At 53.8% G+C, this 27,789-nt stretch overlaps 1 protein-coding gene across 14 annotated transcripts in view; it reads left to right on the forward strand.

Moving 5' to 3' along the window:
• The window catches only part of MYO9B (myosin IXB), a 91,037-nt gene that overhangs the window by 19,447 nt on the left and 43,801 nt on the right, over window positions 1-27,789 (forward strand). For all 14 annotated transcript variants that reach the window (XM_027084595.1, XM_027084591.1, XM_027084582.1 and 11 more), the window contains one exon: window positions 24,123-24,217. In XM_027084595.1, coding sequence (XP_026940396.1) covers window positions 24,123-24,217 — 95 coding nt within the window. The remainder of the gene's footprint in view (window positions 1-24,122; window positions 24,218-27,789) is intronic.

A 27,789-nucleotide genomic window follows, 5' to 3' on the forward strand; every position in this document is an offset into this window, starting at 1 on the left:
GCTCTTCCCCCTGTCATTAACATGTTGTATTTGTTAACAATTGGTGAGGGCTCCCCTGGTGGCGCAGTGGTTGAGAGTCCGCCTGCCAGTGCAGGGAACACGTGTTCGTGCCCCGGTCCGGGAAGATCCCACGTGCCGTGGAGCGGCTGGGCCCGTGAGCCATGGCCACTGAGCCTGCGCGTCCGGAGCCTGTGCTCCGTGACGGCAGAGGCCACAACAGTGAGAGGCCCGCGTACCGCAATAAAAAAAAAAAAAGGCATGTTATTTCTTGAAAAGAAACAGGTTTTTAAAAACAAAAACAAAAACAATTGGTGAGCCAGTATTGACACATCATTATTAACTAAAGTCCACAGTGTACATTAGGATTCACTCAGTGTTGCACCTGCTACGGGTTTGGACAAATGCACAATATCACGTATCCACCCTGAGTATCACACAGAATGGTTCCACTGCCCTGAAAATCCCCTGTGTTCTGCCTGTTCATCCCCTTCCCTCCCTCCAGCTCCTGGAAACCACTGATCCTTTTACTGTTTCCATAGTTTTGCCTTTTCCAGGATGCTGGATGGCTGGAATCATACCGTCTGTAGTCTTTTCAGACCGGCTTCTTTCACTTAGTACTAAATACTAGTACTAAGGTTCCTCTGCGTCTTTTCTTGGCTCAAGACCTCATATCTTCATGTTGCTGAGTAACACCTGCTGGATGTGCTGCAGTCTGTCCATCCGCAGGACCCCAGACCCTCTGTCCGAGGAGTGGGCTCGGGGTGGGGTGGGAGCAGGGGTAGGTTCAGGGGTCCCACCCTCCCTGAAGCATTGACCTCCAGCTTCTTACTGAAATTCACTGAAATCCCATCTGGGCTGTGCCGGCTGAATACACTTCAGTTCCTCTTCCTCTCTGACGATCTCTGAGATCATGAGCAAGAAATGAGCTGGGGCTGTACAGCCTGGCCCCGTGCCAGCACGCACGGCCTATATCTGTCTTCTCCTATACATGTAATGTAAAGATTCATTGTCATTTTTTGCGCAAGCGTTTCAAACACTACCTAGTGATCCGGCCGCAGAACGGACGCTTTTCTCTTCAGTGCTGTGTACCCTGCATGCGTTCCCTCCTCTAATCATCCATTCATTCTGCAAATATTCCGCCTGCAGGCACCGTTCTTGGCACTGGGCTATGCAGTGGCCAAAATCGACACAGAGGCCTGCCCACAGGGAGCTGCCGCCTGGTGACAAGGAGGCAGGCAGCAAGAGAAACAGCGGCCTCGCTTGTGAGCTAAGAGCTGATAAGAACAGTGGGCGGGCTCGCAGAAGAAGGGGTAAGGGGGCAGGAGGCGAGAAGGTGATGCCGAGCGGGGCCCGGAAGTGGGTGGGGTGAGCAATGCGGCGTCTGGGAGGGGGACACGGCCAGTGCACAAAGCCAGGAGGCTGGACCGTGCCTGGCATGTTGAAGAAAGTCAGGGGCCCTGGGGGGCACGGGAAGGAGCCAGAGTGGGGTGAGCAAGGGGCAGAGCAGGAGGCGATGGGGACATGGAGGTGACAGCAGATCATTCAGGGCCTTGCAGGATCATGGGGTGGGCACTGTGTGATATGGGAGCTACGGAGGGTGTCCCAGGTTCAATCTGGCTCCATCCCAGCTCTGGAACTCAGCTGCCGTGAAACCACCAATGGCCCCACTGTCCTCCCAGCAATGGCTGGGGCCCATAACAGGTGCTCTATGACGGGATAAAACAATGCAGGCACTGAGTGACTTTAGAAATCGGAGACAGGAACGAGAGGACGGACCCAGCATTTACCGAGTGGGGCATTTTGCCAAGTGGGCCCTTCACCCCTCACAGAACCGGGCACGCGGGTGGGTGTGACAAGGTTTGATGAAGATGCCGAGCCCCAAGGTTTCAGTGCAACACAGCGAGGAGGCAGGTTTGGCCCCGCGGTGCAGCTTCCTTTTCTAGCTGAGGACCATCCAGGGCACCGGGATGAGGTTCCTGGCGCTGCCCTAACAAAGTACCACAGACTGGGTGGCGTCAAAGAGAGGAATTTACTCCCTCTCACAGTTCTGGAGGCTTGAAGTCTGAAGTCTAGGTGTGGGCCGGGCCACACTCCCTCCGAAGGCTCTAGGGGCAGATGCTTTCTTGCCTCTTCCCACTTCTGGGGGCTCCAGGCGGGCACTCCTTGGCTTGTGTCGCTCCAATCCCAGCCTCTGTCATCATATTGCCTTCTCTTCCTGTAAAGACACCAGTCATCATTGGTTTTAGCGGCCGCCCCAATCCAGGATGACCTCATCCTAACTAATTACGTCAGCAAAGACCCATTTCCACATCAGGCCACGTTCACAGGTTCCAGCGTCAGGTCAATATAGACGAGCCTTTTGCGGGGGGGACACAAGTCAGCCCGCAGCAGTCCCCCGCCGAGTGACAGCTGGACGTGTCTTGTATCTTCTTCCCCAAGGGCCGCCACTGGTGATCCTGGGGGCCCATCCGTCCTCCTGCTGGCCTCCATGCTCCTCCCCTGCCGTTGCCCCGAAGGATTCTGGCACATTCTACGAGGGCCGTTAGTCACCTCCGTGGCGGGTGTCTGCACCTCGTGAGTCAGATGCCTCTGACCTTGCCCGGCTGCCTCCCTCGAGCCTCAGCAGTGTGAGCCGGCAAGGCCAAATTTCCCCAGGGGTTAGGAGCTGCTGGAGGGCGGTGCCCATGCCAGCTTCCAAAACAGGCTTGAGCCAGATCCACGTCACAGCCATAAATGTGCTTCCTGAGGCGACCATTTGGAAAAGGGAGAAGGTTGTTTTAGTTTAGAGCCAGGCTTTGCAGCCAGAGCACCACTGACGTCTGGGGCCGGGTCAGTCTCTGGGCTGGGGGCCATCACGTACGCTGTGGGCCTCCACCCACCCAATGCCAGTAGCATCCCCTCCCCCCAGTGGCAACAACCGAAAAATGTCCCCAGACATCACCAAGTGTCCCCTGGGAGTAGAATCTCCCCTGGGTGAGAACAGCTGCCTTAGTCACAGCTTGTAATCCCACAAGACCCAGTCACCGTTTCTTTCAAGTGTTGATGGTTTAGAAATTGTCCGTAAGTAAGTCCCAAGCATTCTGAGCTCACTTGAGAGTTACTTTCTAACAACAGGAATAATTAGCTGCCGTGCCTTTGGGCCACTGTGTGTCAGGCTTTGGGTGCCACAGTCTTCATCCATCATCTCTCTGAGGACTCACGACAGCTCTGCTCATTTTAAAGACGAGAAAACAGAGCCCCAGAGAGGTGTACTGGTGTGCAAATGTCCTGGGGCTGCCATCACAGAGTACTGTCAATGGGAGAGGGTGGAGGTGGAGGGCTTAAAACAGCAGGAGTTTATTCCCTCACAGTTCTGGGGGCCGGAAGTCTGAAATCAAGGTGTAGGCAGGGCTGGCTCCTTCTGGAGGCTCCGACGGAGAATCCATCCCGTGTCCCTCTCCTGGTTTCTGGTGGCTGCCAGCAACCCTTTGGCATTCCTTGGCTTGTGGCCTCATCACTCCAGGCTCTGTCTCTGTGTCCATATGGCCTTCTCCCCGTCTGCCTCTGTATCTCGAATCTCCTTTCTCTTACAAGAACACCGTCATTGGATTTAGGGCCTACCCCAAATCCAAGATGATCTCACCTCAAGAGCCTTACTTTAATTCCATCTGCAAAGACCCTATTTCCAAAGAAGGTCCCACTCACAGGTTCCAGAGATCAGGACTTGGACATATCTTTTTGAGGGACACAAGTCGACCCAGTACAGTGTGGGTACCCCAGGCGACACTGCAGGCAGCCACAGCCAGACCACCGTTAGAACCCAGCCTGAGCCTAAGTTCACGGTACCCCTCTGCACCTTCGTAAAAGATTTCCTCTCTCAGCTCGGCTGGGGCCGCAGGAAGCCTATCGGGACTTTTTCTCAGCTCCCTGAAAGGAGAAGTTGAGTTGTTTTGAGGTTTGGGTGTCGCCGGGCGCCCCCCCAGGCAGGGGTTGCAAACTTGCTGTGCAATTCTGACCAGAAAACAGGAAGGCGGCACTGTGGAAAGCCGGTTCCAATCAGCTGATCTGCCCGCCCACTGCAGTTAACTGTTACTGTCACTGTTTCACACGGTGTCACTCGGCCACCCTGCAGCCTGCCCCCTGAACCGCCCCCAGAAACGCGACATTTGTGCAGGAGTGTTGCCTTAGGTCAGAAATACTGAAGGTGCAGAAGGCAGGCTCACCAGGGCAGCGCAGTCTGGGGTCCGTTACCCATGCCGGGCGCCCTCTGAGAACCTGGCGACATTGTGATGCAGCTGCCCCGGCATCAGCCACCGGGCTGGCCACAAGGCCCGCCCAGGACGTGCCCCTCTGCCTCGGCATCAGGGCTGAGGGTGGAGGATGCTTAGGCCAGTGTTCTCTCTGTCCTTCCTGAACTGTAACACACGCCACTGACATTTGCCAACGCGCACAGGGTTTTAATTTCGAAAGCAGAAATGAAACGAGGATCCTTGCTGGCCGGGCCATTTTCCCAAGTGGCCAGAGGCCGAGGTTTCGGGACCTCCATGTAGCTGCTGTGGCCTGGCCCACGCAGAGAGAGAAGGCTGGGAGATAGTGGCCCCCCCAAGCTGCCTGGCATACCCACAGGAGGCTGGCGACCAGGACAGCAAGGCGTGGGACCGAGGGTGTCCTGGAGCTCTCTGCTGCCCCTGACCCACCTCGGGGGCCCTGAAGGAGCCTGTCCTGGGACTGGGATGTGTGCCGGCCTTGGTCCTGAGCACCAGTCCCCACTGAGGGCCCCACAGACCCAGTGTCACATGACCCCAGGCTCGCCCAGTCTCCGCCCACCCCTCAGGCCACTGGGTCTGTTCCCACTACCCTCTGTCAGCACTGGCCGGCCTACCTGAGCAGGTCACCCTGAACCAACATGCCATCATTCACCTTGACCTTTACCCGCAGGGACATCTGCCCAGAACATGTCTTTCCCTCCCACAGGATGAGGATGGGCCAGTCTCTGCCCGTCACTGGGGACACACGGGCAAAGCCACTCAACCGGTGTGACACAAGGTTCCAGAACCAGGGGTGTGCCTCTGCAGTTAGGTTTTCTGTTTAGGAGCTTTGTTGAGGTATAATTCACCCATTTCGAATGAACAATTCAGTATTTTTTAGCAGATCCACAGTGTTGTGCAACCTTCACCTCTATCTAGTTCCAGAACGTTTTCATCACCCTCAAAAGGAGACCCCATTAGCAGTCGTTCCCCGTCGCCCCTCCCCCTGCCCCTGACAACCACTGGTCTTCTTTCTGCCTGTGTGGGTTTGCCTGTTCTGGACATTTCATGGGATCACACAAGATGTGGCCTTTTGTGTCTGGCTCCTGGCACTCAGCTTGGTTTTTCTCCAGGTGTATGCACACTGTAGCGTGTGTCAATGCTTCATTCCTTCTTCTGGCTAATAGTCCACTGTATGGATAAGACCACCTTTTTTTTTACCTCTCACCAGTTTTCTCAGGATTTCAATCCTTTGTATCGCTGACTCTGCAGTTGAGTTTTCTCCTCAGTCCTGACCCCCTCCCTGCCCCAGCCAGGCCAGCGTCCCCCCCATCAGTGTCCCCCTCCGTCAACAACGGGAGGGTGGAGGGTGTGGGGCGGAAGTGGAGGTGATCCCACTGGAGACTCTTGAGCTGAGCCGGGGAGGAGAGCGGAGCCCTGGCCAGCAGCCTGCTCCAGGTGTGCGGGGGGGCCCCCCGGGCGTGCCGAGGGCTGGCCGGGGGCGGGCAGACACACCTAGGTCCGTCCATCTGTGTCATCCATCTACATGGGGCTGTCACACCTGCGAAGAGGCTGGTGGCCAGGAGGGGGCTGGCATTCGGGAGCGGTGAGAAGTGAATGTGTGGCGCAAGCCACCCGAAGCCTCGGAAAGCAGAGCGGGTTCCCCGAGCCGAGGTATCAGATCAGAGCAGACAGAGTCCGGGGGGAGAAGGAGGCGGGCTCAGAGCTGGCTGCACAGCGCTGTCGGGATCTGCTCCCCGGACGCTTGCGAGGACTGCGGTCTGGGGTGCTTCATCCTAGGGGTGCGCCGGCAGCACAGAGACCCCCTTGACCCCAGCCTTGTCAGGCCTTAGAGGCTGTCCAGTCACGCAGGAGCAAGCGGCGAGCTGGGGCACCTCCCAGGCTTGCTCATTAGCTACGGGAGGAGGTAAGTTTGCCGGGAGGAGTGAATGTTGAGAAAAGGGCATGGGGCCACGGACAGGCCTCCGGGGACCATTCTGGGGGCATGGGCCCCGGCAGGGAGGAGGCTCTGGATCGGGTCAGAAGGAGGCAAGTTACTGATGTCGCACCCCTACCCCCACGCCGAACCCGCAAAGGGGGCCGGGGCATTTACAGCAAGAGGGGTATCTGGGCTGGGAGCCTTTATCTGGGGCTTGTCTGTCCGTCTCCAGGGTCCTAGGGCCCCAGAGGCCCAGATTGTGTCTGCTTTGCGTTTTGGGGTGTCTCTCTGGTCTGTTGATGGGGAAGTCGGGCGTCAGCAGGCAGCTGGGTGGGGAGGCAGCGGGATTAGACTCGGGAGAGTCTGAGGCAGCAGCCTGGGGTGCTCCAGGGAGAGACGTGCCAGCCAGACATCCCCCAACCCCCAGCCAGTGGTCAAGGCTCGGCTGGACCTGGGCTGTTCTCGAGGCCGGGTGGCTGGAAGGTCGGCACTGTGAACATCAGAGTCAACAATCTATGCAGGGGTAGGAGGGGAGTGAGAGCCAGGCCAGGGTGGGTTCCCGGGAGAATGAGCGTTAGAGGGAGACCGGCGAGGATGGAGGAGAGGATGCCGTGGGGCCTGAAGGCTGATCACTGAGAGCCTTGGAGGGTTGTCCCACCAGGGCAGCTGCAGGGAGGGAGGAATCGAATTTCCGGCTGCTTCTGTGCCCCAAGTGGCTTCCCCAGGATGTTTGGGGAAGTCGTTGGGGGGCCCTGGTTTGGCAGAGCAGCCCGAGGGCGGGCCAGAGCTGAGGCTGGAATCCAGGGTAGGAGGGGGACAGCAGGAGGGCCGATCCCACAGAGGATGACAGGGTGAATGAGGCCTCGTGTGGGGTCAGCTTCAGGCCTTGCAGACAGAAACACAGAGGGGCCGAGGCTGTGCTTCCACGCTGCTGACACCTGGGGCCAGATCCTTCTCTGGGGTGGAGACCATCCCGTGCACTGTGGGGTGTTAGGCAACATCCCTGGCCTCCACCCACCAGATGCCAGGAGCACCCCCTCTCTCAGTCAGAACAATTATAAATGTCCCGAGGCATCGCCAAGTGTCCCCTGAGGGGCAGAATCACCCCAGTCGAGAAGAATTTTTAGGCCGACTGCAGGCCAAGAATGATTTCAGTGTTACAGATGTCCTGTACCCAAATAGGTTCAAATTGGGGGGTTAACATCGTGCTGTCGTACTTCCACGTCAACCCATCTGTGCTCAGTTCTGTCTCACCAGCTTGACAAGGGGTGGGTGGCGGGTGGGGACGCAGTTTCTGGCTGGCGATTTGCTTCATTTCCGGGAGCGGGTAGCTGGCGCTTTTTCCTGCCCCGTGGCCAGCCACGGCCAGGAGAACGGCCACTGCCCACCCACCACCAGAAACCTCACGTCTTTCTCACCACCAACAAAGTATGCTTGGATGCAAGGGTCAGGTTTTCCATCCAAGTCTGGTCTTCCAAGCACACTTGGGGCGAAGTCTTCAAGTGTTATTCGAAAAGCTGCTCATCAATACAAAAAAAAAAAAAAAAGCAGTCACTCACGTGGTAACACCCAGAGCTGAGAAGTCACGCACTCCCTGCGGGTTTTCTCACAGGCGAACGTCATGAAAGAGCTGTAGTGGATTTTGGGTGCAGTTCGTGCTGGTCCCTATGCACGGGAATTTTGTCATCCCCTCCACCCCGTCCTCCTGAGGGGTGACTTCCTGAACCTCACGCCAGGTGCTGACTGTGGTTCAGCTCTTCTTTAAGTGTCTCCCCAACAGGAAACAAACCAGGGCTGCCATGGTGGTTTTTGCTGCCGGGGAACATGCGTGGTTATCCACCCACTTGCGTAAAATTGTGACATTATTTTGTTAAAGCTTTTGGTTGCACCTTGGTGCCTTGCTTTGCTTTGTTCAGATAACGGTTCGTTTTTTTAGTATCTTTTCCCCTATTTGAAGTATAATTTCTTTTTGCGTGTACCAGGGATTGGCCCACTACAGCCCACAGGTTACATCTGCTTGGTTCTACGCATAAAGTTTTATTAATACTCAGCCACACCTGCTCATTTACATATTGTCTGTGGTGGCTCTCAAGGCAGAGTGGGGCAGTTGTGACAGAGACACTGTATGGCCCCCCAGAGCCAAAAATATTGAACCCCTGGCCCATTACAGGAAAGGTTTGCCGACCCCTTGTACTTTGTGCACGTGGAACATGCTAGAACATTCCAGTTACTTTCTCTGTGCCCACTTCTGTCTTCTGCTCTGCTCTCCCTTCCCAAACATAAGGAAACCAGGTTCCCACCCGCGTTCCAGATGGCTCCTGTCACCAGCTCAAATTTTCTGTGTTGGTCTGTGCCACATGTGTGTTCATATATTCATAAATATACATCTATCTACAGGGGAGTCTGAAAGCGGTCTTGAGGGGTCAGAAAAGAGGGACTTGGATGTAGATGTCCCAGAAGTTCATCTCATAAGTTCACCTTTCAGCTCTCCCTCTCCTGCTCGAGCGCTCTTTGTTCCACAGGCAGCTGGGAGCGCTTTTGCAGCCAAGCGTGTGTGAGCTCTGGCTGGGGGTAGTGGGACCTGTGTGTGGGCCCCTCCCAATCTCGCATATCCAGGAGGGGCCCTCGAAGGGTTTCCAGCCGCACCCTGGGCCCTAAGACCACCTGCATCCTGCCTGCAGGGCAACACGGTCTGCCAGGGCACAGTAGGACGAGGACACCAAGCAAGACCCCAATGCCTCCCGGACCCACCCTCCCCACCCCAACCCCTGGACCCTCCCTCCACAAGCTGCCAGGAGAGGCAGCGTGAACTCGCTGGGGCTGATGGGGCCAGGCCAGAGGTGCACACTCAGGGCCACAGCACCCCTGGAGGAAGCTACCGTCTGGGGTGCCAGATGTGTGCCCAGGAGGATGTGCTGGAGCTCACGGCAGAGGGATAATTCAGCCAGAGAGATGAACGTTAGGGCAGGCTTCTCGTAGCCTGGGGTTGGGGTGGCTGTGTTGCCAGCCCTGGTGCTTAGTACGTATTAGCAGGCATGGGTGTTCTCAGCTCACCACAAGGATGTTACAAGACGTGGAAAATGGTGGGAGCTGCTACAAGGCGCCACGTGGATCGGAAGGAGGGAACGGGGGCAGAGTGACAGATAGCCCAGAGACTGCGCAGCTGAGAAGTAGGGCCACACCAGAGCAGGATGGGGGTACAGAAGGGTAAGAGGTTGTCTTTGGGGGTGTGGAGAGGATTGGGGTGCCCTACAGCCGTGAGTGCCTAGGCCTTTGATCAAGGGGACCCTGGAAGCGTTAGGGAGGGGACGGCTACCTGGAAGCCGTGGCCCACCGGCATTCTCTGCCCCTCCTGTGCCCTGCAGACCCGCGAGGCTGCCTTTCTGGCCTGCTGCCTAAAAGGGCAGAGCCTGACGCATTGCAGTAATCTAAGCCTATTTTAGACCAAAGTGGAAGTTATATTTTTGGGAACATTGCATCTAAGAGAAAAGTGAAATTATGGGTGTATTTTAAGCAACCAGAAAGGCTTCCTTGGAATTTGCAAAAAGAGTTGATTACAAGGCAAAGCATAGCTCCGGGCCCAGGACATCCCTGCCATGGCCACCGCCCTTTCAGAATATTCTGGGCACTTTGCTGCACCAGAGCTGGGTGGTGGGTGGGGATGTCCGGCCATCATCTATCAGGTACATCTGCCTCACTGTTTGGGGCAGGGATGCAGCCGGGCATCGAGTGACCACAGCGCCTGGCAGCCTATTTGTTTCCTAGCGATTATCCAGGATGGAGTGGCTTCAGGGCCCTGTCCCCAGCATCACTGGGGAGTTTCCCTCTGGAAGTTTCCTTCTGTGTCATTCAGCCGCTGCTGGCTGCAGCCAGTTCCCAAGTCCAGGCCCAGCAAGACCTCAGTTACCTGAGGCCCAGAAGTGATCCGTCTTTTGGAAAGGCCGAGGGGTCAAGCCCAAGGCTCTCGGCCAACCGCCCAGCCACTGACCAGCCCTGCGACCCCAGCTCATGGCTGTAGACAGGCTCCTCCTGGGTGGAGGGGGAAATGGCCACCCGCTGGCAGTGGTCAGGCGCCCGGACCCAAAACCTTCCATGACGTGAGCTATCAGGATACACTAGATGGTATCCTCACCCCTTTAATAGAGAGTAAGTCACAGCAACCTGTGAGTATTTGCACACTTCCACTTAGCCCTTCCTGAGGGGCCAGGGATCTCCAGGGCAGCCAATTTAAAAAAAAAATTTTTTTTAATTGAAGTGTAGTTGATTTATAATGCTGTGCCAATCTCTGCTGTGCAGCAGTGTGACTCAGTTATACACATACCGACGTTCTTTTTTTTCATATTCTTTTCCATTATGGTTTATCACAGGATATTGAATATAGTTCCCTGTGCTCTACAGTAGGACCTTGTTGTTTATTCATCTTGTATATAATAGTTTACATCTGCTGATCCCAAACTCCCAGCCTCTCCCTCCCCCACCCCCCTCCCCCTTGGCAACCACAAGTCTGTTCTTTATGTCTGTGAGTCTGTTTCTGTTTTGTAGACAGGTTCATTTGTGCTATATTTTAGATTCCACATATAAGTGATATCATATGGTATTTCTCTTTCTCTTTCTGACTTACTTCACTTAGTATGATAATCTCTAGTTGCATCCATGTTGCTGCAAATGGCATTGTTTTTTCTTTTTTCATGGCTGAGTAGTATTCCATTGTATGTATGTACCACATCTTCTTTATCCATTCATCTGTCAATGGACATTTAGGTTGTTTCCAGGTTTTGGCTATTGTGAATAGTGCTGCTATGGACGTAGGGGTGTGTGTATCTTTTTGAATTACGCTCGGTTCTTAGCCAGGGGTGATTCTGCCATCAGGGGACATTTGGAAACGTCTGGAGATGTTTTTTTGGTTGGCCAAGGATGCTTTCAACATCCTACGGTGCACAGAACAGCGCCTCTGCAAAGGATGGTACGTCCCCAAGTGCCAGTAGTGCTGAGGCCGAGAAACCCACTCTAGTTTAGGGGCCTTTAGGATGTACAGTTGAAAATCAGGCCTGGGGCTCTGGACAGAGTCTGCAGGGAGCTGTGTGGATCCAGGAGCCACTGCAGGGACAGAGCTGCTTATTGGAGGTGTGAATATTGGTGAGACTGTGGGGAGGGGGAGAGAGAAGATTACAAGGACCTGAAGCCCCAGAGGGAACTTCTTCAGTTCTGCCAAAGTGCCTGGACCAGTTCTTTCCCCTCAGCATGTGACTGTGTCCCTCCCCTTGGAATTTACCACCTCCAGGTCCTCTGGGCCAAGAGCCACCTCTGCCAAGAAGCCCGACTCAGCAGTGCATGTGCTGTGTGACCTACAGCAAGTTGACCTCTCTGCTCTGCCTGCTGATCTCTCCTGCCCCAGGGCCTTTACACATGCTGCACCCGCCTGCGTCATCATCTAAAGGCGACCCCGAAGCCTCCTGGGAGAGGCAGAGGAGAGCTCCAGAAGGTCATGAGGCCAGCAGAGTCCTAGCACAGAACCAACACAGTGTGGCTCCCTGCCCCACGCCCTGAGGCTCTGAGGGGCCCTTTGGTGTTCAGGGCCCATTTGTTTCCTGCAGGAGCTAGTCTAGCTTAGCAGCCCCAGATTTCAGCTATAACAGAGCAGGGAGTGAGTGCGCCCTGGGATGAGGCCCTGGCAATGCTGAGGTTGGGGGGACACCTCATGGGGATCCAGCCCTCCTGAGCATGGGCAGCCTTCTGCACCCGTTCCAGAGCTGCCCCATAAAGAAGATGGGAGGTACCAAGGAGAGGCCCCCCCACAAGAGAAACGAAGGCTGGGGCAGGCCTGTGACGGAAGGTCGGAGGGAGGATCGCATCCACCTGAAAAAGAGGTGACTGGAAGCCCTTTACGCCAGAGCACTGGGGACATCAAAGGGCCTTTGGACCCAGTGATCCTCCTGGACTCAGGTCAGCACCAGCCGTGGCTTCCCCAGACCCAAGGAAGATGGAGTAACCCACCAAGGCAGGCTTGGCCATTGCTCCTACTGTCCCTTTTCAAAGAGTGGATACAATGGAGATCACTCAGCCATGAAGAAGCATGAAACACTGACACATGCTGCAAGGTGGATGAACCTCGAAAACGTTACACTGAGTGAAAGAAGCCAGACACAAAAGGCCACATAGTTATGATCCCATCTACATGAAGTGTCCGGAACAGGCAAATCCAAGGAGACAGAAAGCAGATGAGTGGTTGCCGGGGGCTGGAGGAGGGGGGATGGGGAGTGGCTGCTCTCGGGGACCGCGTTTCCTTTTGGGGTGATGAAATGTTCTGGAAACTGATAGAGGTGACAGTTGCACAACATAGCGAACATGTCAAATGCCACTGAATCGTACGTTAAAATGGTGAATTTTATGTTATATGAATTTTAGCACAATTCAAACAAATGCAGAGCGGGCTGTACATATCTGGAACGCTCCCTGTCAGGTCCCACGACATCCACCCCTCGGATTCCTTCCCATCTATCTTGCAGTGGGCAGACAGGAGCCCAGCCATTCTAGAGCCGGTCCTATCAGCTCTGGCCTCTAGGGTGGCCCCAGGGGTACCTGAGCTCCATCTCCCAGGGCCTCACCCCAGCCCCTGATCCAGCAGCAGGATGCGGGACTGGCTTGAAGTCAGACCTGAGCCCCGTCCCCACGGAACAGGCCCTCTTAGGTGGAATTTCTCAAGCAAGTGTGGGAAGAATGTTTCCTCCAGCCACTTGTCTTGAACATCACCGGTTCCACCCATGAATATTCGAAGTGGAACATTCATTATGCTAATTGGCAAAACCCTCCCCCAAGGTTGAGTGACAATAAAATTGGCCAGAGCGGGTTTGCAGTGGCTGCTCCCGTGGAGTGTATCCTGGATCAGGCAGTTTAAGCTTAAGCCCTGACGTGGTAGTTTATACCAGGGATCTGCAAACTGTTTCTGTAAAAGGCCACATTAATTAGCATTTCCAGATTTTAGTGCCACGCAGTCTCTGTCACTACTTAGCTCACAGCTACTCACTCTGCATCGCAGAGCAAAAGCAATACGTAAACAAACGGGTGGGGTCGTTTGCCAGTAAAACTTTATTTGCAAAAAACAGGCAGTGGGAGAGAAGCATCAAAGATACCCAGATTGAAGGACATCTTACAATATACTCAACCTGTCCTCCTTAAAACTGTCAAGATCTCAAAAAACGAGTCCGAGAAACCTGGCGTGGAGCCGTCAAGGAGATGTGAGGACCGAATGTGACGTGGGATCCTGGGACAGAAAAGGGACATTAGGCGGGGAAATGAGGACGTCCGAATGAAATGCTGACTTAGTTTAATAATAATATGTCAGTCAATATTGGTTCATTCGTTCGTGGTGACAAACGCGCCACCATCATATTAACAGTAGGGGAAACTGAGTGTGGGGTGCTTGGGAGTTCTCTGTAATATTCTTAGAAGTTTCTTGTAAATCTAAAACTGGGCTAAAATTTAAAAGTTATTAAAGAAAAGAAAGGTACCAAGCCAGCTTTGGCCTGTGGGGCATAGTCTGTGGACCCCCCTCCCCACCCCCCCCACCTCCACCACCCCGGCCAACACAGACACACACACACACACACTTAGACAAAATCCCACCACATCCATGAGATGCAAATCTCAGGTAAGGTCCTGGCAAACTGAACTTTGGCCCCACGCACCTCTGCCCTCTCCTACTTCTCCATTTCGGTCGGCTGAGCCATCACCACTGGTCTTTGGTGCTTTCCTCTATCACCTGCATACTCGCTATCACCATATCCTATTGTCTCTTCCTCTGAAATATTTCCTGCCACTGCCCGGGCTCCAGCTGGTGGCCCCGCTGGTGTGTACAGGTGACAGTGTCCAGCAGCCGGGGTGGTGTCCACGGTACTGGCTTCCCAGCCGGGCCTACATCAGAACAAAGCACAACGTCTTGTCAGGACTGGGACCAAGCCACTGAGCCCAGTTTCCTAGATAATCCCTTGCTTCTCGGGACTATGAGGAATCACAGCTGAGAGGTGGCTCTGGGCAATGATTTTTCTTCCTGCGCCTGTTCCTTCATCATCACGGGGGCCTGATTTCTTCTCCCTCTCCCCTCCACCTTACAGTGCCTGGCTGAACAAGGCTACCGAGTGGCAGTCAGGATGTGAATTGGACCCATCTGGGGTTGGGGTACTGGTGGGGAGTGGCTGATCTCGGTGAAACCCTGGAATATGAAAGTTTCCTGTCTCTTGGGGCTAAGCGTGAGGAAAGCTGTCTAATTAAACTAAGTACACTGAGCATGAAGCTCTTTGCTCTGTCCCACTGTAGACTATCAAGACCCCTACTCCAGGTGTTCAAGAGAGAGGGAGGGGTGTAAGTAGACATCCTCTGGCTTTATTTCTCCCTAGAGACACTTCGTTCTCATAATAAACCCTAGGGCAATAGTTCTCACCCTTCCAGGAATCAGAATAGCCTCAGGCTCTGCTTTAGGAATTTTGACTCCTTAGCCTTTCCAGAAATTCTGCAAGTCTGGGTTGAGGCCCAAGTCTGTATCTTTTTTATGTTTTCGTTGTTGTTGTTGTTGTTGTTTTTGCGGTACGCGGGCCTCTCACTGCTGCGGCCTCTCCCGTTGTGGAGCGCAGGCTCCGGACGCGCAGGCTCAGTGGCCATGGCTCACGGGCCCAGCCGCTCCGCGGCATGTGGGATCTTCCCAGACCGGGGCCCGAACCCGCATCCCCTGCATCGGCAGGCGGACTCTCAACCACTGCGCCACCAGGGAAGCCCCCAAGTCTGTATCTTTAACAAATCCCCACAGCTCATACTTGGATTCTGAACCTTTTCTCTCTCTCACCGTAACCTACCAGAGCAGCAAGGTAGTGGTGACTCATGGTGGGGGCCGGGGGAATCTTGACAATTCTGACTCTCCTTCCCCACTATTGTAATCAGGGGAGCCCCGGGATGACAGGTTTGCTCACCCCAGGTATGGACGGTGGGCCCAAGGGGAGCCTGGGGCCCCAAGGGGCATCCCTCTCCCCAAGAGTTTGGAGAGAGGCTACAGCACCTGTAGGGAGGGTGGAGGGAGCTCTGGAGACCACAGACTGTCCCTCCAGCCCACCCCTGGAGGCTCAACTTTCCTCACGTATGCCAATGCTTAGTTCTGCTGCATGGAAAGTATCAGAAGTCCTTGCTGTTCTCAGCAGCGGCACCATGCATGCAGTTTGGGATTTGTGTAGGGAAACAAACATCATCCTAAAGTGAAACCTTCCATAATGAGCCGCCACTTATGGAACAAGGCCTCCACTCACACTCCCCACTTGGCTCAGCCTACGTATGGCTCCTTCCAGTCCGCCAGGCCTAGTGGGTCCTCTCTCCCAGATGCATCCCACCACACAAATGCAAACCAAATCAGTTGCAAAGTGAGGTTGAAAAATGTTGCAAAAGGTGCGTGATTTCAGGAAGTCATCAAAAGTGACCTGGAGAATTGCTCTGACGTATAGTTACTCAGCCACACTCACAAGCAGCAGATGGGGAAGAGAGCTAGTGATGGAAGCCTGAATTTCAGAAGGGAATGAGTCCATCGTGTTGCTAAATCTAAACAGGTTCATTCTGCCTAAACGGAGAGAATTTTCAGCTTGACTCACAAAGCAAAGTTCAACTCCATGCTTTATGAACAAGACACAACTAAACCAAAGTAGTTCAGGAAGCTAAAAGTAAAGGGACAGGCACAGATGTATCAGGCAGATAGAAACAGGGTAGAACACAGCTGCAATTGTGATGTGTAAAAGGTAGAGGTCAGGCCTCTGAATGTCGCATGATGAAGAAGATTCATCATAATGCTAAAATCCTCAATTTACCCTCAAGGTATAATAGTTGTCAACATCTATGCATCATACAACACAGCAGCTGCTTTTACAAAGCAGAAATTATAAAAGATACTGGGAGAAATAGTTACAAACACATAACATAAGGCTCATTGAGTGAACAGCAAATAAGCAGGGATGTAAGATGCCCAAACCACACATTTAGGCAGATCTTGTGGCCGTGTTGCAAACCCTTCACTCCAATATGAGAATAAGTCTTAAGTATTCATGGAATATTCACAAAACTCATCCCTATATCAGGTCACAGAGAAAGCATCTAGAATTTCCAAAATGGGAACTATTAGTCAGTGCTCTTAACAATGCAATAAAACTAGAAATTAATTTTTTAAAGCCCTTCCATATGGAAAAAAAATTTTTTTAAGAAAAACTAGCCTTCTGTTAAGTCTTGGATGAAGGGGAAGTTAAAAACCAAAATTGTGGATTTTCTGGAAATCAGTGACCAAAACTGTGTATTATCAGAATCCATGAGATGTGTTTAAAGCAGTAATGAGAGGATAATTCATAGCCGTAAACACATTATATCCATAAATATGAGCAAATGAAAGTAAGCAAATTAATTTCCCAACTCTAAAACCTGAGAAAAAGAACCAAGTAAACCCCAAAGAGAATGACTTGGGTATCCAAATGACTTGGGTATCAAATGGATAAGCCCTCAGGGATCTTGATGAATCCCTCAAATATTTTTGGTACAGTAAGAACCAAGCAAGACCCTCCCCCATCAAAGCTTAATTTGTTCTTTATTCTTTCTGTGATCTACACGTGGTTTCATTTATAACCTAAACCAAAATTCAGTGAAGTATGAGATACAATAACTTGTTTCATACTGGACTTCTTTTTTCTTTTTTTTTTCTAAGATTCGATCACCCCACCTCCCTGCCACTCACTCCATGGCACAGTTTACCATGAAACTTCTGCCCCTGGTAGGAATCTGTCCATTTCAAAGGGCCTTGTTCTGACCCCAGGAGCCCTTGTTTTCAGCGTTTCTGTCCATCTGTGGCTGACAGTCAGTGCCCTTCCGGATAAGAGTAACAGAGCCTGTTACAAACTGGGGGCACGGAGATGGGGTGAGTCTTATGTCCTGTCAGCACTCGGCTCTCTCTACGTGCCTCCATCCGCCCGTCTGTCTGTCCATCCAGCCTGCCAGGTGTCCCAAGCCCCGTGGGCAACAGGAAGAGAACAGAACCCAGGCTAAGGCTGGATGTCAGCCAGGCCCTGGAAAGTTTCCACTTCCTCATCTGTGATTTGGGGAGCCATGAGGTTGGGGGTGATTCCTCCACTTCCTGCCCGGCATCCACAGGCCCACGGAGCCTGCAGCTATCACCTACATGGGTTGGCAGGGGGTCGGGGGTCCCATCTTCCTCCCCACAGCCACCGCCTCTCACCACCATCATCGCCACCCCCTTCCCACCGTCATACTTGTCCTCACCCTCCCTGGATCCACCTCCCTCCATCTGTTCTCTGCACAGCAGCTCTGTGGAAATCACATCAGCCGTGCTTCTCCCTTCCCCACCTCCCACCCCCTCCGCTCCCAGCCCCCAGGGAGCTTTTCTGTCTCTCCACACAGCCCCTCTGAGCCTGTGACTCCACTGGCCCATTTTGTCCTCCATGCTTCCTGGTCCTGCTTCTCTGTGTCCCTACAGTGCTTTAGGGGGAGACCAGTCAGTCCAGGCAACGCTCACACCCTGTCATGCTCACCTTGCATGTCTGAGTGTTGGAGTCTTCTCCCAGCCCCAGCACTGCCCTGGCCCCCTTTGGGAGAAGGGGACGTTTAACCGAGAGCCTCTAGAACGGTGGCTGGCACACCTGCCCTGTAAAGGACCCAAGGGTCAGTATTGTCAGCTCTGCTGGACCAGTCTTCACCATCACGACTCAACTCTGCCATAGTCCAAAAGCAGACACAGACCGTCCGTAAACAGACATGGCTGTGCGCCAACAGAACTTTATTCATGGTGGCTGCATGTTGAATTTCATATCACGTTCATGTGTTGTGACATATTCTTTTGATTTTTTTTTCAAGCGTTTAAAAATGTGACAACCATTCTTAGCTCACAGACCACACAGAAACAGGTGGCTGGCCGTAATTTGCTGACCCTGGTAGAGGTCAATGTCTAAGCCCGCCACCCACCCCGCATTCCCCCCATCCTGGGCATCATGTAGGTGTCCTCCCCATGGCCACGTCCATTCATGTACGGGTCGTCTGTGGCTGCTTCACGCTCCCACAGCAGAGTTGAGTTGTTGCAGCAGAGCCCCAAATATTTATTAGCTGGCCCTTCATGGAACAAGTTGGCCCGCCCTTGGTTCACACAGATGGTCCCGTTTCGTCCTCAAACAACCTGAGAAGACAGGGGTTTACCCCTTCGTTTTACAGGAGAGGAACTTGAAACTCAAGAGCAGTGAACTAATTTGTCCGAATCCCCTGCCGATGCAGAGCTGTTCTCCTGGGCTTCTCACCAGGAAGTAGCCCTCCACCCCGCACACACCTGGGGTTTATTTTCCTGGCATTTCCACACAGGAGAGCCCCAGCCTGACTGGATGCCCCTGGGGATGTTTGCTCAGCAGACACAGCAGAGCAGATCTCCAGGGCGCCTCGGGCCGTGGGACGCCTCCCAGCTCTCCTCCTGCGGGTCCGGCAGTCGCCTGTGTCCCCAAATGGACACGATCTGGGCATGGGCTGAGCGCCGTTTCACATAGAAAGGTACGCCTGGAACTTGGAGAGCACTTGGGAAAATAAAATAGCCCGAGTTCCAGCGGTGGGGCTGCCGTGCCAGGGCTGGTTCCCAGTCACCCTCGGGTGTTGCCTTTCTGCACCCACACCCAGGGCTGGAACAAGAGGGCTCCTGCAGGCCGGTGAGCGGGAGACAGTCTCCCTTTCAGCCCCATTTTTAGGCTTCACAGTGGCCTAATATTTGCTAGTGCTCTCTTACCATTCGCAGCATCTCCTGGCAACAGTGGTCACTCCTCTCTGGCCTTGACTGGACACAAGAGATTCGGAAGTCCTGTATGGCATGGCTTGTGGTCCCGGGGTGGGGAACAGAGGCTCCGCCCAGATGTGGCATCGCAGGGGGAGGGGCAGTGTCAAGGTCATGAGAGGCAGTGGGCAGCCTCCAGGGTGTCGGGAGGTGGTGACATCTGAGCCATGGCCAAGGTGGACATGGAGGGGGTGTCCCTGTCGGAGCACCACCAGGGAGGGCGCTCTCTGAGGCTAGAACGGTGCCAGACACAACGACAGCCGACCAATACATCGTTGTCAAGTGAACGAATGAAACCACACATACAAAAGCACCACACCCTTGGGAAGGGAGGTCCCTGCGGCTAGATCAGGAAAACAGAAGGCCAACCGCACAACCAAGACGAAACCACCGCAGCAAGTGAGGACGGCTGCAGGTGTATCTGAGGGCAAAGGAGTTATCCCAGTTCAGGCCACCTCCGCCTGGCTGGAAGGCGTGCAAGGTGAGGCTGAGGGACTTCTCTCCAGGGAAACCCCTTCTCTGGGGTCAACTGTCAACACAGGAGACAGCAAGCACGTTTGCCTTGGTGAGCTCATTCAATGGGGCTTTTCAGTTTTGAAATCGGAAAGCAAAACACTGTTTGCCTAATGCAGTCCGTCTCAAGGTTTGTCCGGTTTTCATATGGGATGCACAAGAGACCAGGTGTGAACTCAAGGCTCGGGAATCCACCTGCCGGGCTGCCGGGGCAGACAGACGCCCCGAAAAGTCTCAGGCCTGCTCACCTGGTTCCCAGCTCTGAGAACCAGCCTGGACCAGGGACTGAGCGGCTACGGGCATGGTGTGGGTTGGGCGTCAGGGCAGACTTCGGGGAGGTCAGTTGACCTCTCTGTGCCTCAGTTTCCTCATCGGAAATGAGGAAGGCAGGTCTGTCCCTTAGAGGAATTCGAGCAAAGGAAAGAGTCACAAGCCCACAGCACTCCTGGCGTGGGGCTGGTGTACACCCCAGGTCATTCTTTGATGTTATATCGCCGTTCTTCCTAAAATACTTACTACGCATTCCAACAGAGAGAAGAGCCATCCTGTTTAGATAGAAAATGTACCATCTGGAAATTTCTGGCTATGTAGGCTGCTCAACCCTGGATGTCTTTTTTTTGGGGGGGGGGGATCTGTTGGGTCTTAGTTGCAGCACGCAGAATCTTTCGTTGTGGTGCACAGACAGGCTCTTCGCTTCATTGAGGTGCACGGGCTTCTCTCTAGTTCTGGCGCGCAGGCTTAGTTGCCCCGCGGCACGTGGGATCTTAGTTCCCCGACCAGGGATTGAACCGGTGTCGCCTGCATTGGAAGACGGATTCTTAACCACTGGACCACCAGGGAAGTCCCCAACCCTGGACGTCTTTGATTTAAAAAAGCTTTTTTAGTCTCCCCAAAGGAGAACCTCAAAGGCAGAGGCAGTTAGAAGACAGCCAGACATCCCCTGGCTCTTGGCATCCTTGTCAGGGCGGGGGGGGGGGGGGCACCTGGAGGGGGCACATGATCTGAGGAAGTCGGGGTACGGCTGTTTCGTTCATTTTACCTAGAAACCGTGCTTGGGGGTGGGGTTGAATTAATGGGTCATCTCTTTATGGTTTTTTCCTTTCGTTAGGTAAACTTTTAGCATGGTTCTATCTTTTTTTCCAAGTGTACAGCTTATGTTAGAAACATGTCTTTTATATTATAAAAGGGAAAAAAAGCATTTCAAAGAAAGTAGAGGCCTTTCTCGAATAGCGTTTTGCCAGAGCCGTGGATCGTCTGACGTGATGGGAAGACAGCATGAGCATGTGGCCACGCCTGCGCCAGTGCCAGATCATATCGCATCACTGCTGGCACCCAGGTCCCGCTTCACCCCTTCTATCCATCCCCAACCCCACATGATCCACCGGGCACACCAGCCACCCTTGTGCTTGGAGGCAGTGCACGGCCCCGGGAACAGCTACACAATAGCTCCCCTGGCTTCGGGTGCCAGGCCAGCATTTCCTCCTCCTCTAAGGGATGTATAATAGCACCAACCGGATATTTTTAGATCAGCTTTGAAAAGTCGCAGTGTGTTGAGACCGCATACCAGACGCATGAGGTCACTAGGACCCGCGCTGGTAATCGCAGAACCAGAGAGATGCTGGGCCCTCACATCCCGAAGACATTCCCTCTTATCCCCAGGACGCCAGGCCTGGTTGTTTCCTTAGAAATCGCCACAGAGACTTGTCCCGAGTTCAGAAGGGACCACTATGGCTCTTCCGGATGCAAATGTGCATTTCTGGGCTGTCTCTGCGGAGGCCCTGAACACAGGCACTGCAGGGACTTAGGACTTGCCCCTGGAGGGAGCCCACTCGGTGTCGGGCACCCCTCTGCCATCTGTTTCAAGTTAGGACATGCAGGACTTGGCATGCTCGCTCGTGGGAGTTCATTTTACCACAAAGCAGGTCTGTCCTCAGCTCAGACACCACCCTGCAGGGTCTGGAAGGAAAGGAGACAGATCTGCTGTCTGCTTTTCTCAGAGCTGTGGCTTTACCCCATGGGCTTTACCCCTTTAAAAGCTGAACTTAGAGGGAACAGGAGGTTAAACCTGGAAAGACAGTTTTCTTCGCCAGGGAGCCCATCGACGCCTGCAGTGCGCGTGGGGACCCTCATGACAGGAGGGAGCCCCAGACGACCCGACCCTGCAAACCCCTTTTACCTCCATCTGTACACGGCAGTGCTTCTCAACTCGGGCAATTCGGCTCTCTCTGGGGATGTTCTGCGTTGTCCCAGATGCTACCGGCATCTGGTGGGTGGAGACCCTACAGTGCACAGAACAACGGCCCCACCCCAGAGAAGGATCCCACCCCAAGTGTCAGCAGTGCTGAGGTCAGGAGAGCAGGGCAGACCGTGGCCTGGCCCCCAGCAGCTGGCCTGTAGCTCGGTCACACACATCAGGATGCTGTGAAGAAGAGGAGGGGGTGTGGTCTCTGTGGCTGCTGTCTGACTCCAGAAAGCACCTTCTCAAGCTCGGTTCTGCTCCACCAGGCCAGGTGGAGACCCCCCCTCAAAGGGCTCCCCCAACCCCACCCTGAAGGTACCCGCTTTGCAGTCAGGGCCGGGTTGCCTCTCTGGGGCCGCCGCCTCCTCTGTCACTCCCCTGCTTGGCAACTTGGCAGTTGGTTCAGGTTTTACAGCGAGGCCCGTTTCTGGGGTCTGGAGCCCCAGGGGCAGCCGGGCAGGAAATCACTCATCCTGTGACCTGAGCAGCCAAGAGCGTGACAGGCGCCTGGGCCCAACCGGGGGGCCTCAGCCCTGATCGCAGGCTCTGCTGAATGGTACCATTTTCCGAGGAAGAACCCCAGGCCTTCCAGCAGATGCTTTTTTATGGGGCTTCTGCCTTCAGGCGGTCGCACACCAGAAGCTCTGATCAATGAGGGACCTGCATCCATCCCCCCTGCAGAATGAGGATTTCAAGAAAATCCCGGCTCCTCTCAGTGTCTCCCTGTTCCTGGCTCCCCTGAGAGCCTGGCCACCTCTCTGCACCCTGCCCTTGTCCCCCGCCCCCCACACACATATCCAGACCTTGGCAGTGGCCTTCCCACCTCCTTCCAGCTGCCGCCTTCCTCCCTCCAACCTCCTCTGCCCGGCTCAGCCTCCTCAAACGGGAACAGTGTGAGCCTGACACCTTTTTTGTTTCTGCCAAGCTTCCCTTTGCGCGTGTAACTTCGGGGTGTCACCCCCCGCCATGCCATCTCTGCCTCTTCCCTTCTTCTGCCCGGCCTCACCACCACCTCTTATACTGGCCTCTCACTCCCCCAAAACAGGGAACCCCACTCCCCAGATACCTTTCCTGCCCTGAGTGCGCCCCGAGGCTCCACCACACCCTCTCCCTGGCTGTTCTCCCTGTCTGGGTACCATGTGGAAAGGGGGTACCCCAGGAACCTTCGTGGGGGACAGAGGGTGTTCCCTGTTGTAATCTGGATGGTGGTCACATGGGAGACCCCACGGGGACTTGACCAAGCCACAGGCTCTGAGCACTATGCAGCCTTTCCTCTATATACTGGGAATGAAGCCCTGATTCTTACCACAGTGTGGTTGAACCCCGAAAACATCAGGCTGAGGGAAAGAAGCCGGATGCAAAAGGCCACCTAGTGTATGCCCTCACTTATGTGAAATGTCCAGAACGGGCAAATCCAGAGACAGAAAGCAGATTCGTGGTTACCAGGGGCTGGGGGAGGGAGTTGGGGAGTGACGGCTCATGGGGACGGGTCTCCTTTTGGGGTGACGGAAATGTTCCGGAACTAGATAGGGGTGATAGTTGCACAACATCGTGAATGTACTAAATGTCACTGAAGTGTTCACTTTTAAAAACTTAGTTTTATGTTATGCTAGTTTTACCCCAATTTTTAAAAAAAAAATTTGCAGTGAACCAGCTTGTCATCCCATGGAATTGCAGGACCCCTCCAGCCTGGGACCTGTCCCCACGTCTGCTCCCTCACACTGCAGGTGTCCAGCCTGGAGCCCGTATCAACCCAGGGCCTAGCAAACTCCTTCTGGAAGTAAATATTCTGGATAATAAATATTTTTGGCTTCGCGGGCCAGATGGTCTATGTCACAGCTACCCTGCCATCGCGGCAGAAAAGCGGTTGTGGACAACCAGTAAATGAACGGTCCTGACTGTGTGCCAACACACTTCATTTATGGACGCTGACGTGGGAATAGGATTTTTACATGGCAGGGAATATTACTCATCTTGGGTTTTTTTGTTTTTTTGGGTTTTGGGGGTGTTATTTTTGAAACCATTTACAAATGTAAAAAGCACTCTTGGCTAACAGGCAATACAAAAACATGCAGTGGACTGGATTTGGCCCACAGGCCGGAGTTTGCTACGTGAACAGTTATTACTGAAAAAGAATTCTGACGATTGGCATTTCTAATGTCCAGGACTTAAAACTTGAACCCCTCCCACACCCCCAAACACAGAGATAAAGAGTAAGCCCGTGGGATGCGCTGGGGCTACCTACCTTTCTGTTCTCCAGGTCTCTCCTGGAGTCTCTGCGTGACTTCCAGGGAGCCGCCAGGCTCCAGGCCGAGGCCTGTAGAAACTTCATCCTCACAACCTGAAAACCTCCTTTTGTTTTCCTCCCAGGCTTTCGGGAATGCTAAAACGGCTCACAACAACAATTCCAGCCGATTTGGGAAATTTATCCAGGTCAACTACCTGGAGAGCGGCATCGTGAGAGGGTGAGTCTGTAGCCGCCCAGGCTGTGCACTCAGCCCTCGGTCTGAGGTCCTGAGCTTCCCTGCAGCGGGCTGCCAGGACTGAGCCAGCAGAGAGCTGGGTGCTGAAATCGTGGGCTGGCAGGCATTTGTGAATCGTACAGGGAAGCAAGTGTGATGTTCAGTCGTTGATGTGAAAGTCTGAGCGGTGGGTCGAGGTGGGAGTGTGGGTGGGGGAGGGGCGGCACCTTCGTAACCAACCCTACCTTCCCCAGGGCAGCCCCGTGGGCCCAGGCACCCACGGAGTAAGTATAATGAGCTAGAGGTCCTAGCATGATAGAGTTTGCCAAGAACAGGCAAGGGCACGCCACAGGTGCCCTGGTCTTGATGTTTCTAATTCAGTGGGTCTAAGGACGCCACAGGGAGAGTTGATGTGGACTCTGGCATTTGCCAAACATGCCCCTTTAGCTAGAAGGAGACGGGATGCTGGGTAGCAAAGTGAGGCAGTTGTCCAGGGAAGTACTCAAAGGAGATGGGTGGGTGAGAGGGAGGGTATATAGATTGATGGATGGATTCATGGGTGGGTGGGTGGATGGATGGATGGGTGGAAAAATGGATAGATTGATGGATGGTTGGGTGGGTAGATTCATGGATGGATGGATGGATGGATGGGTAGATTCATGGATGGGTGGACGGATGAATAGATTCATGGATGGATGGATGGACTCATTGGTGGATGGGTAGATTCATGAGAGGCTGGTGGGTAGATTGATGGATTTGGATGGACAGATGGATGAGTAGGTGGATGAGTCCGTAGGTGGTAACTGGATTGTGAAGTTGACTGCCTGGTGGAAGTTAAAACAGGTCTACATTTTGTGCCAGAAATGTGAGTTCCTTAGGTGAGGGCACAGTTAAATTCAGCTAAATGTGTCATGCTGAAATTGTGTTCCCCCAAAAAAAGAAAGAAATTGTGTCCATTTGCACTCTGCAATGGTTATACTAATGAAAATATCTGGCAGCTTTATGCAATGAGTTAATGTTACAAGGAATTATCTATTTTGTCATAATGTCATTTCAGAATTTAATACTATAGGATTTTTTTTCTTTAAAAAAATTATATTCTGGGTAGTTTCAAGTAGTTTAAAAAATGTAATTGTGATTTAATACTGCATAGGGTTCTGGGTATTTTTCTAACAGGCAAAGGTCTTGTGAGCCAATAAAACTATTTCACAGTGGGAAAAAAAAAAGGCTTTTCGGCACAGTCCACTGCCTGGTGGCTCGAAGGAGCGCACCCCCTCCACATTCTGATGTGAGGGTCTGCGGTGGCAGTGGGATTTGCAAAGGTGATGTTCTGAGCATCAGGATAAGAAGCCTTAAATGTTAGACGTGGGGAGACCCGAGCAACAGGCCCCCGGAGGCCGTGAGAAGGCGCCGGTGTTTCAGGAAGGGAGAGGTCCTCCAGGACTTCAGAGTATCCAGGTTCTTCTGTCCATCTAAACCTAACTGACGACCATTTCAGTTGATGGTGCCTGTTCAAGACGAGGACAGAAATGTTATTTTCCCAAATCCTTCAGCCTCTGGCTTCTTTCCTTTTTCCCACTGCCCAGGCCCTGATGGGCAGTAGTGCAGGAGAGAGACCCTCAATAAACGCAGCATCTGCTCTGGCCCCTTAGCCCTCAGGGACACTTGGAAGTGGGCCTCAGCCCCCCCATGGGCTGTCCAGTGGTCCCTTCCCGACTACTGCTGGGCCCAGCTTGGCATCTGCATGGGCGGAGCCACCTACCTGTCCCCACCTGCCCCGCAGGTTTCAGCCCTTTCTCCACAAAGACCCTCACTCATTTTACTTTATTTTATTCTATTCTAATCTACTCTAATCTACTCTATGCTGTGCTGCGTGGCTTGCAGGATCTTAGTTCCCCGACCAGGGATTGAACCCGGGCCCCAGCAGTGAAAGCACCACGTCCTGACCACTGGACCGCCAGGGAGTTCCCCCTCACTCCTTATTTTAAATCTGCTTTTCTCCCATGGGTCCATACTTTGCACAGTTGTATCTGCCACATTGCAGAGCCTCTGACCAGCAGGAAAAGCCCAGCGTATCTTACTGGGTAGAGGACACAGAAACAGTTTCTTTAGTTCCAGTGGCTTCTTGGGAGCAGAGACACCAAAAGGCTGCACATGTTCTCCTGGGTCCCAGGCTGGCTCTGCAGGCCAGAAGCCAGAGCCTTTGCTGCCAGTGGGCACCGCCCCCCACCTTCTCCGCCCAGATCTCTCCTTCCTGCATTCTCCATTTCATGTCCTGCGGCTGCTGAAACAATTTACCACAAACCGATTGGCTCAAAACAATAGTTTATTCTCTTACAGTTCTGGAGGTCAGAAGTCCAAGATCAAGGTGTGGGCAGGGCCACGCTCCCTCCAGAGGCTCTAGGGGTGGATCCCTCCTGGCCTCTTCCAGCTTCTGGGGGCTCCAGGCATCCTTGGCTTGTGGCCGCATCACCCCAATCTCTGCCTCTGTCTTCACGTGGTCTTCTCCCCTGAGTCTCTCTGTGATCTCCTCTTCTGTCTTTTGGGACACTTGTCCTTGGATTTAGGGCCCATCTGGACCATGGGGGAAGATCTGATCTCCAGATCCTTCACTGAATTACACCTGCAGATACCTTTTTTCACAGTCACAGTCACATGTTCCAGGTAGACATGTCTTCTGGGGGCCACCATTCGATCCAGCACACCAGCAGGGCTGGCCCTCAGCTAAATGGCCAGCCTGTCCCACCTCAGCTCCTGTCAGGCTCAGCTCCTGTGGCCCTGGGTGGCTGGACCTCATAGGCCAGCTTCAGAGTCCTATCTATGGCCTCAGATTCAGGAAAGGAAGTCCTGCCTCAGCCCTTGACTGTGGCCTGCCCACACTCCGAGGAGGGAGGTACACTTCCTGTCCAGGGAGCAGCTGCCGCCAGCTCACGAGGAGCAGGCCCAGACCCGGTTCTGCTTTTGGGCAGGTGACACTTCTCGATGCCACTTCCCGCTGAGGCCAAGGGTCAGGGGCAGTCCAAGTCTTCCCCCAGTTCCCCAATTCGCAAGGCCTCGTCTTCCTGTGGGCTCAAGGGTTCAGTGCCAGCGGGATCCCTGGCTCCCTCAAGACCCCCGTAGGGGCCTAGGCTCCCAGAATGATCAGCAAAGGGAAGAGGTGATGGCCAGTCAAATGACAGCTCGGTGCCCCTGAGAGGTCGCTGTCCTCCCCCATATGCCGACACAGTACAGGGAATCGGCTACAGACTGAGATGAAAATGTGAGTGTAGGAGCAGACACAGCCTCCTCCCGCAGGAAAACAAACTGCTGAGAACTACAGGTTACTGGCCAGTGGAAGGAATGGAAGAAAATACGGGTTTGAAAGAAGAGACAGCACAGTCTGAGCCCTTGGAAACCCACCCATGCAGGTTGTATGTGTGCATGTGTCTGTGCAAGGCTGCAGACAGAAGACTGCCATCCTGTGAGAGAGGCTGGCAGCCTCCGGCAGGCCCTGGACCAGGGGCCCGACCCTGCTACCCCTCGGGCACCAGCTTCCTCTTCAGTGTAATAAGATGGGTTCAGATGAGGATGACCTG

Source organism: Aethalodelphis obliquidens, unplaced genomic scaffold (assembly GCF_003676395.1).
Source record: "Aethalodelphis obliquidens isolate GAN/ISIS:26980383/991018 unplaced genomic scaffold, ASM367639v1 scaffold53, whole genome shotgun sequence".
Classification (NCBI taxonomy): Eukaryota; Metazoa; Chordata; class Mammalia; order Artiodactyla; family Delphinidae; genus Aethalodelphis; species Aethalodelphis obliquidens.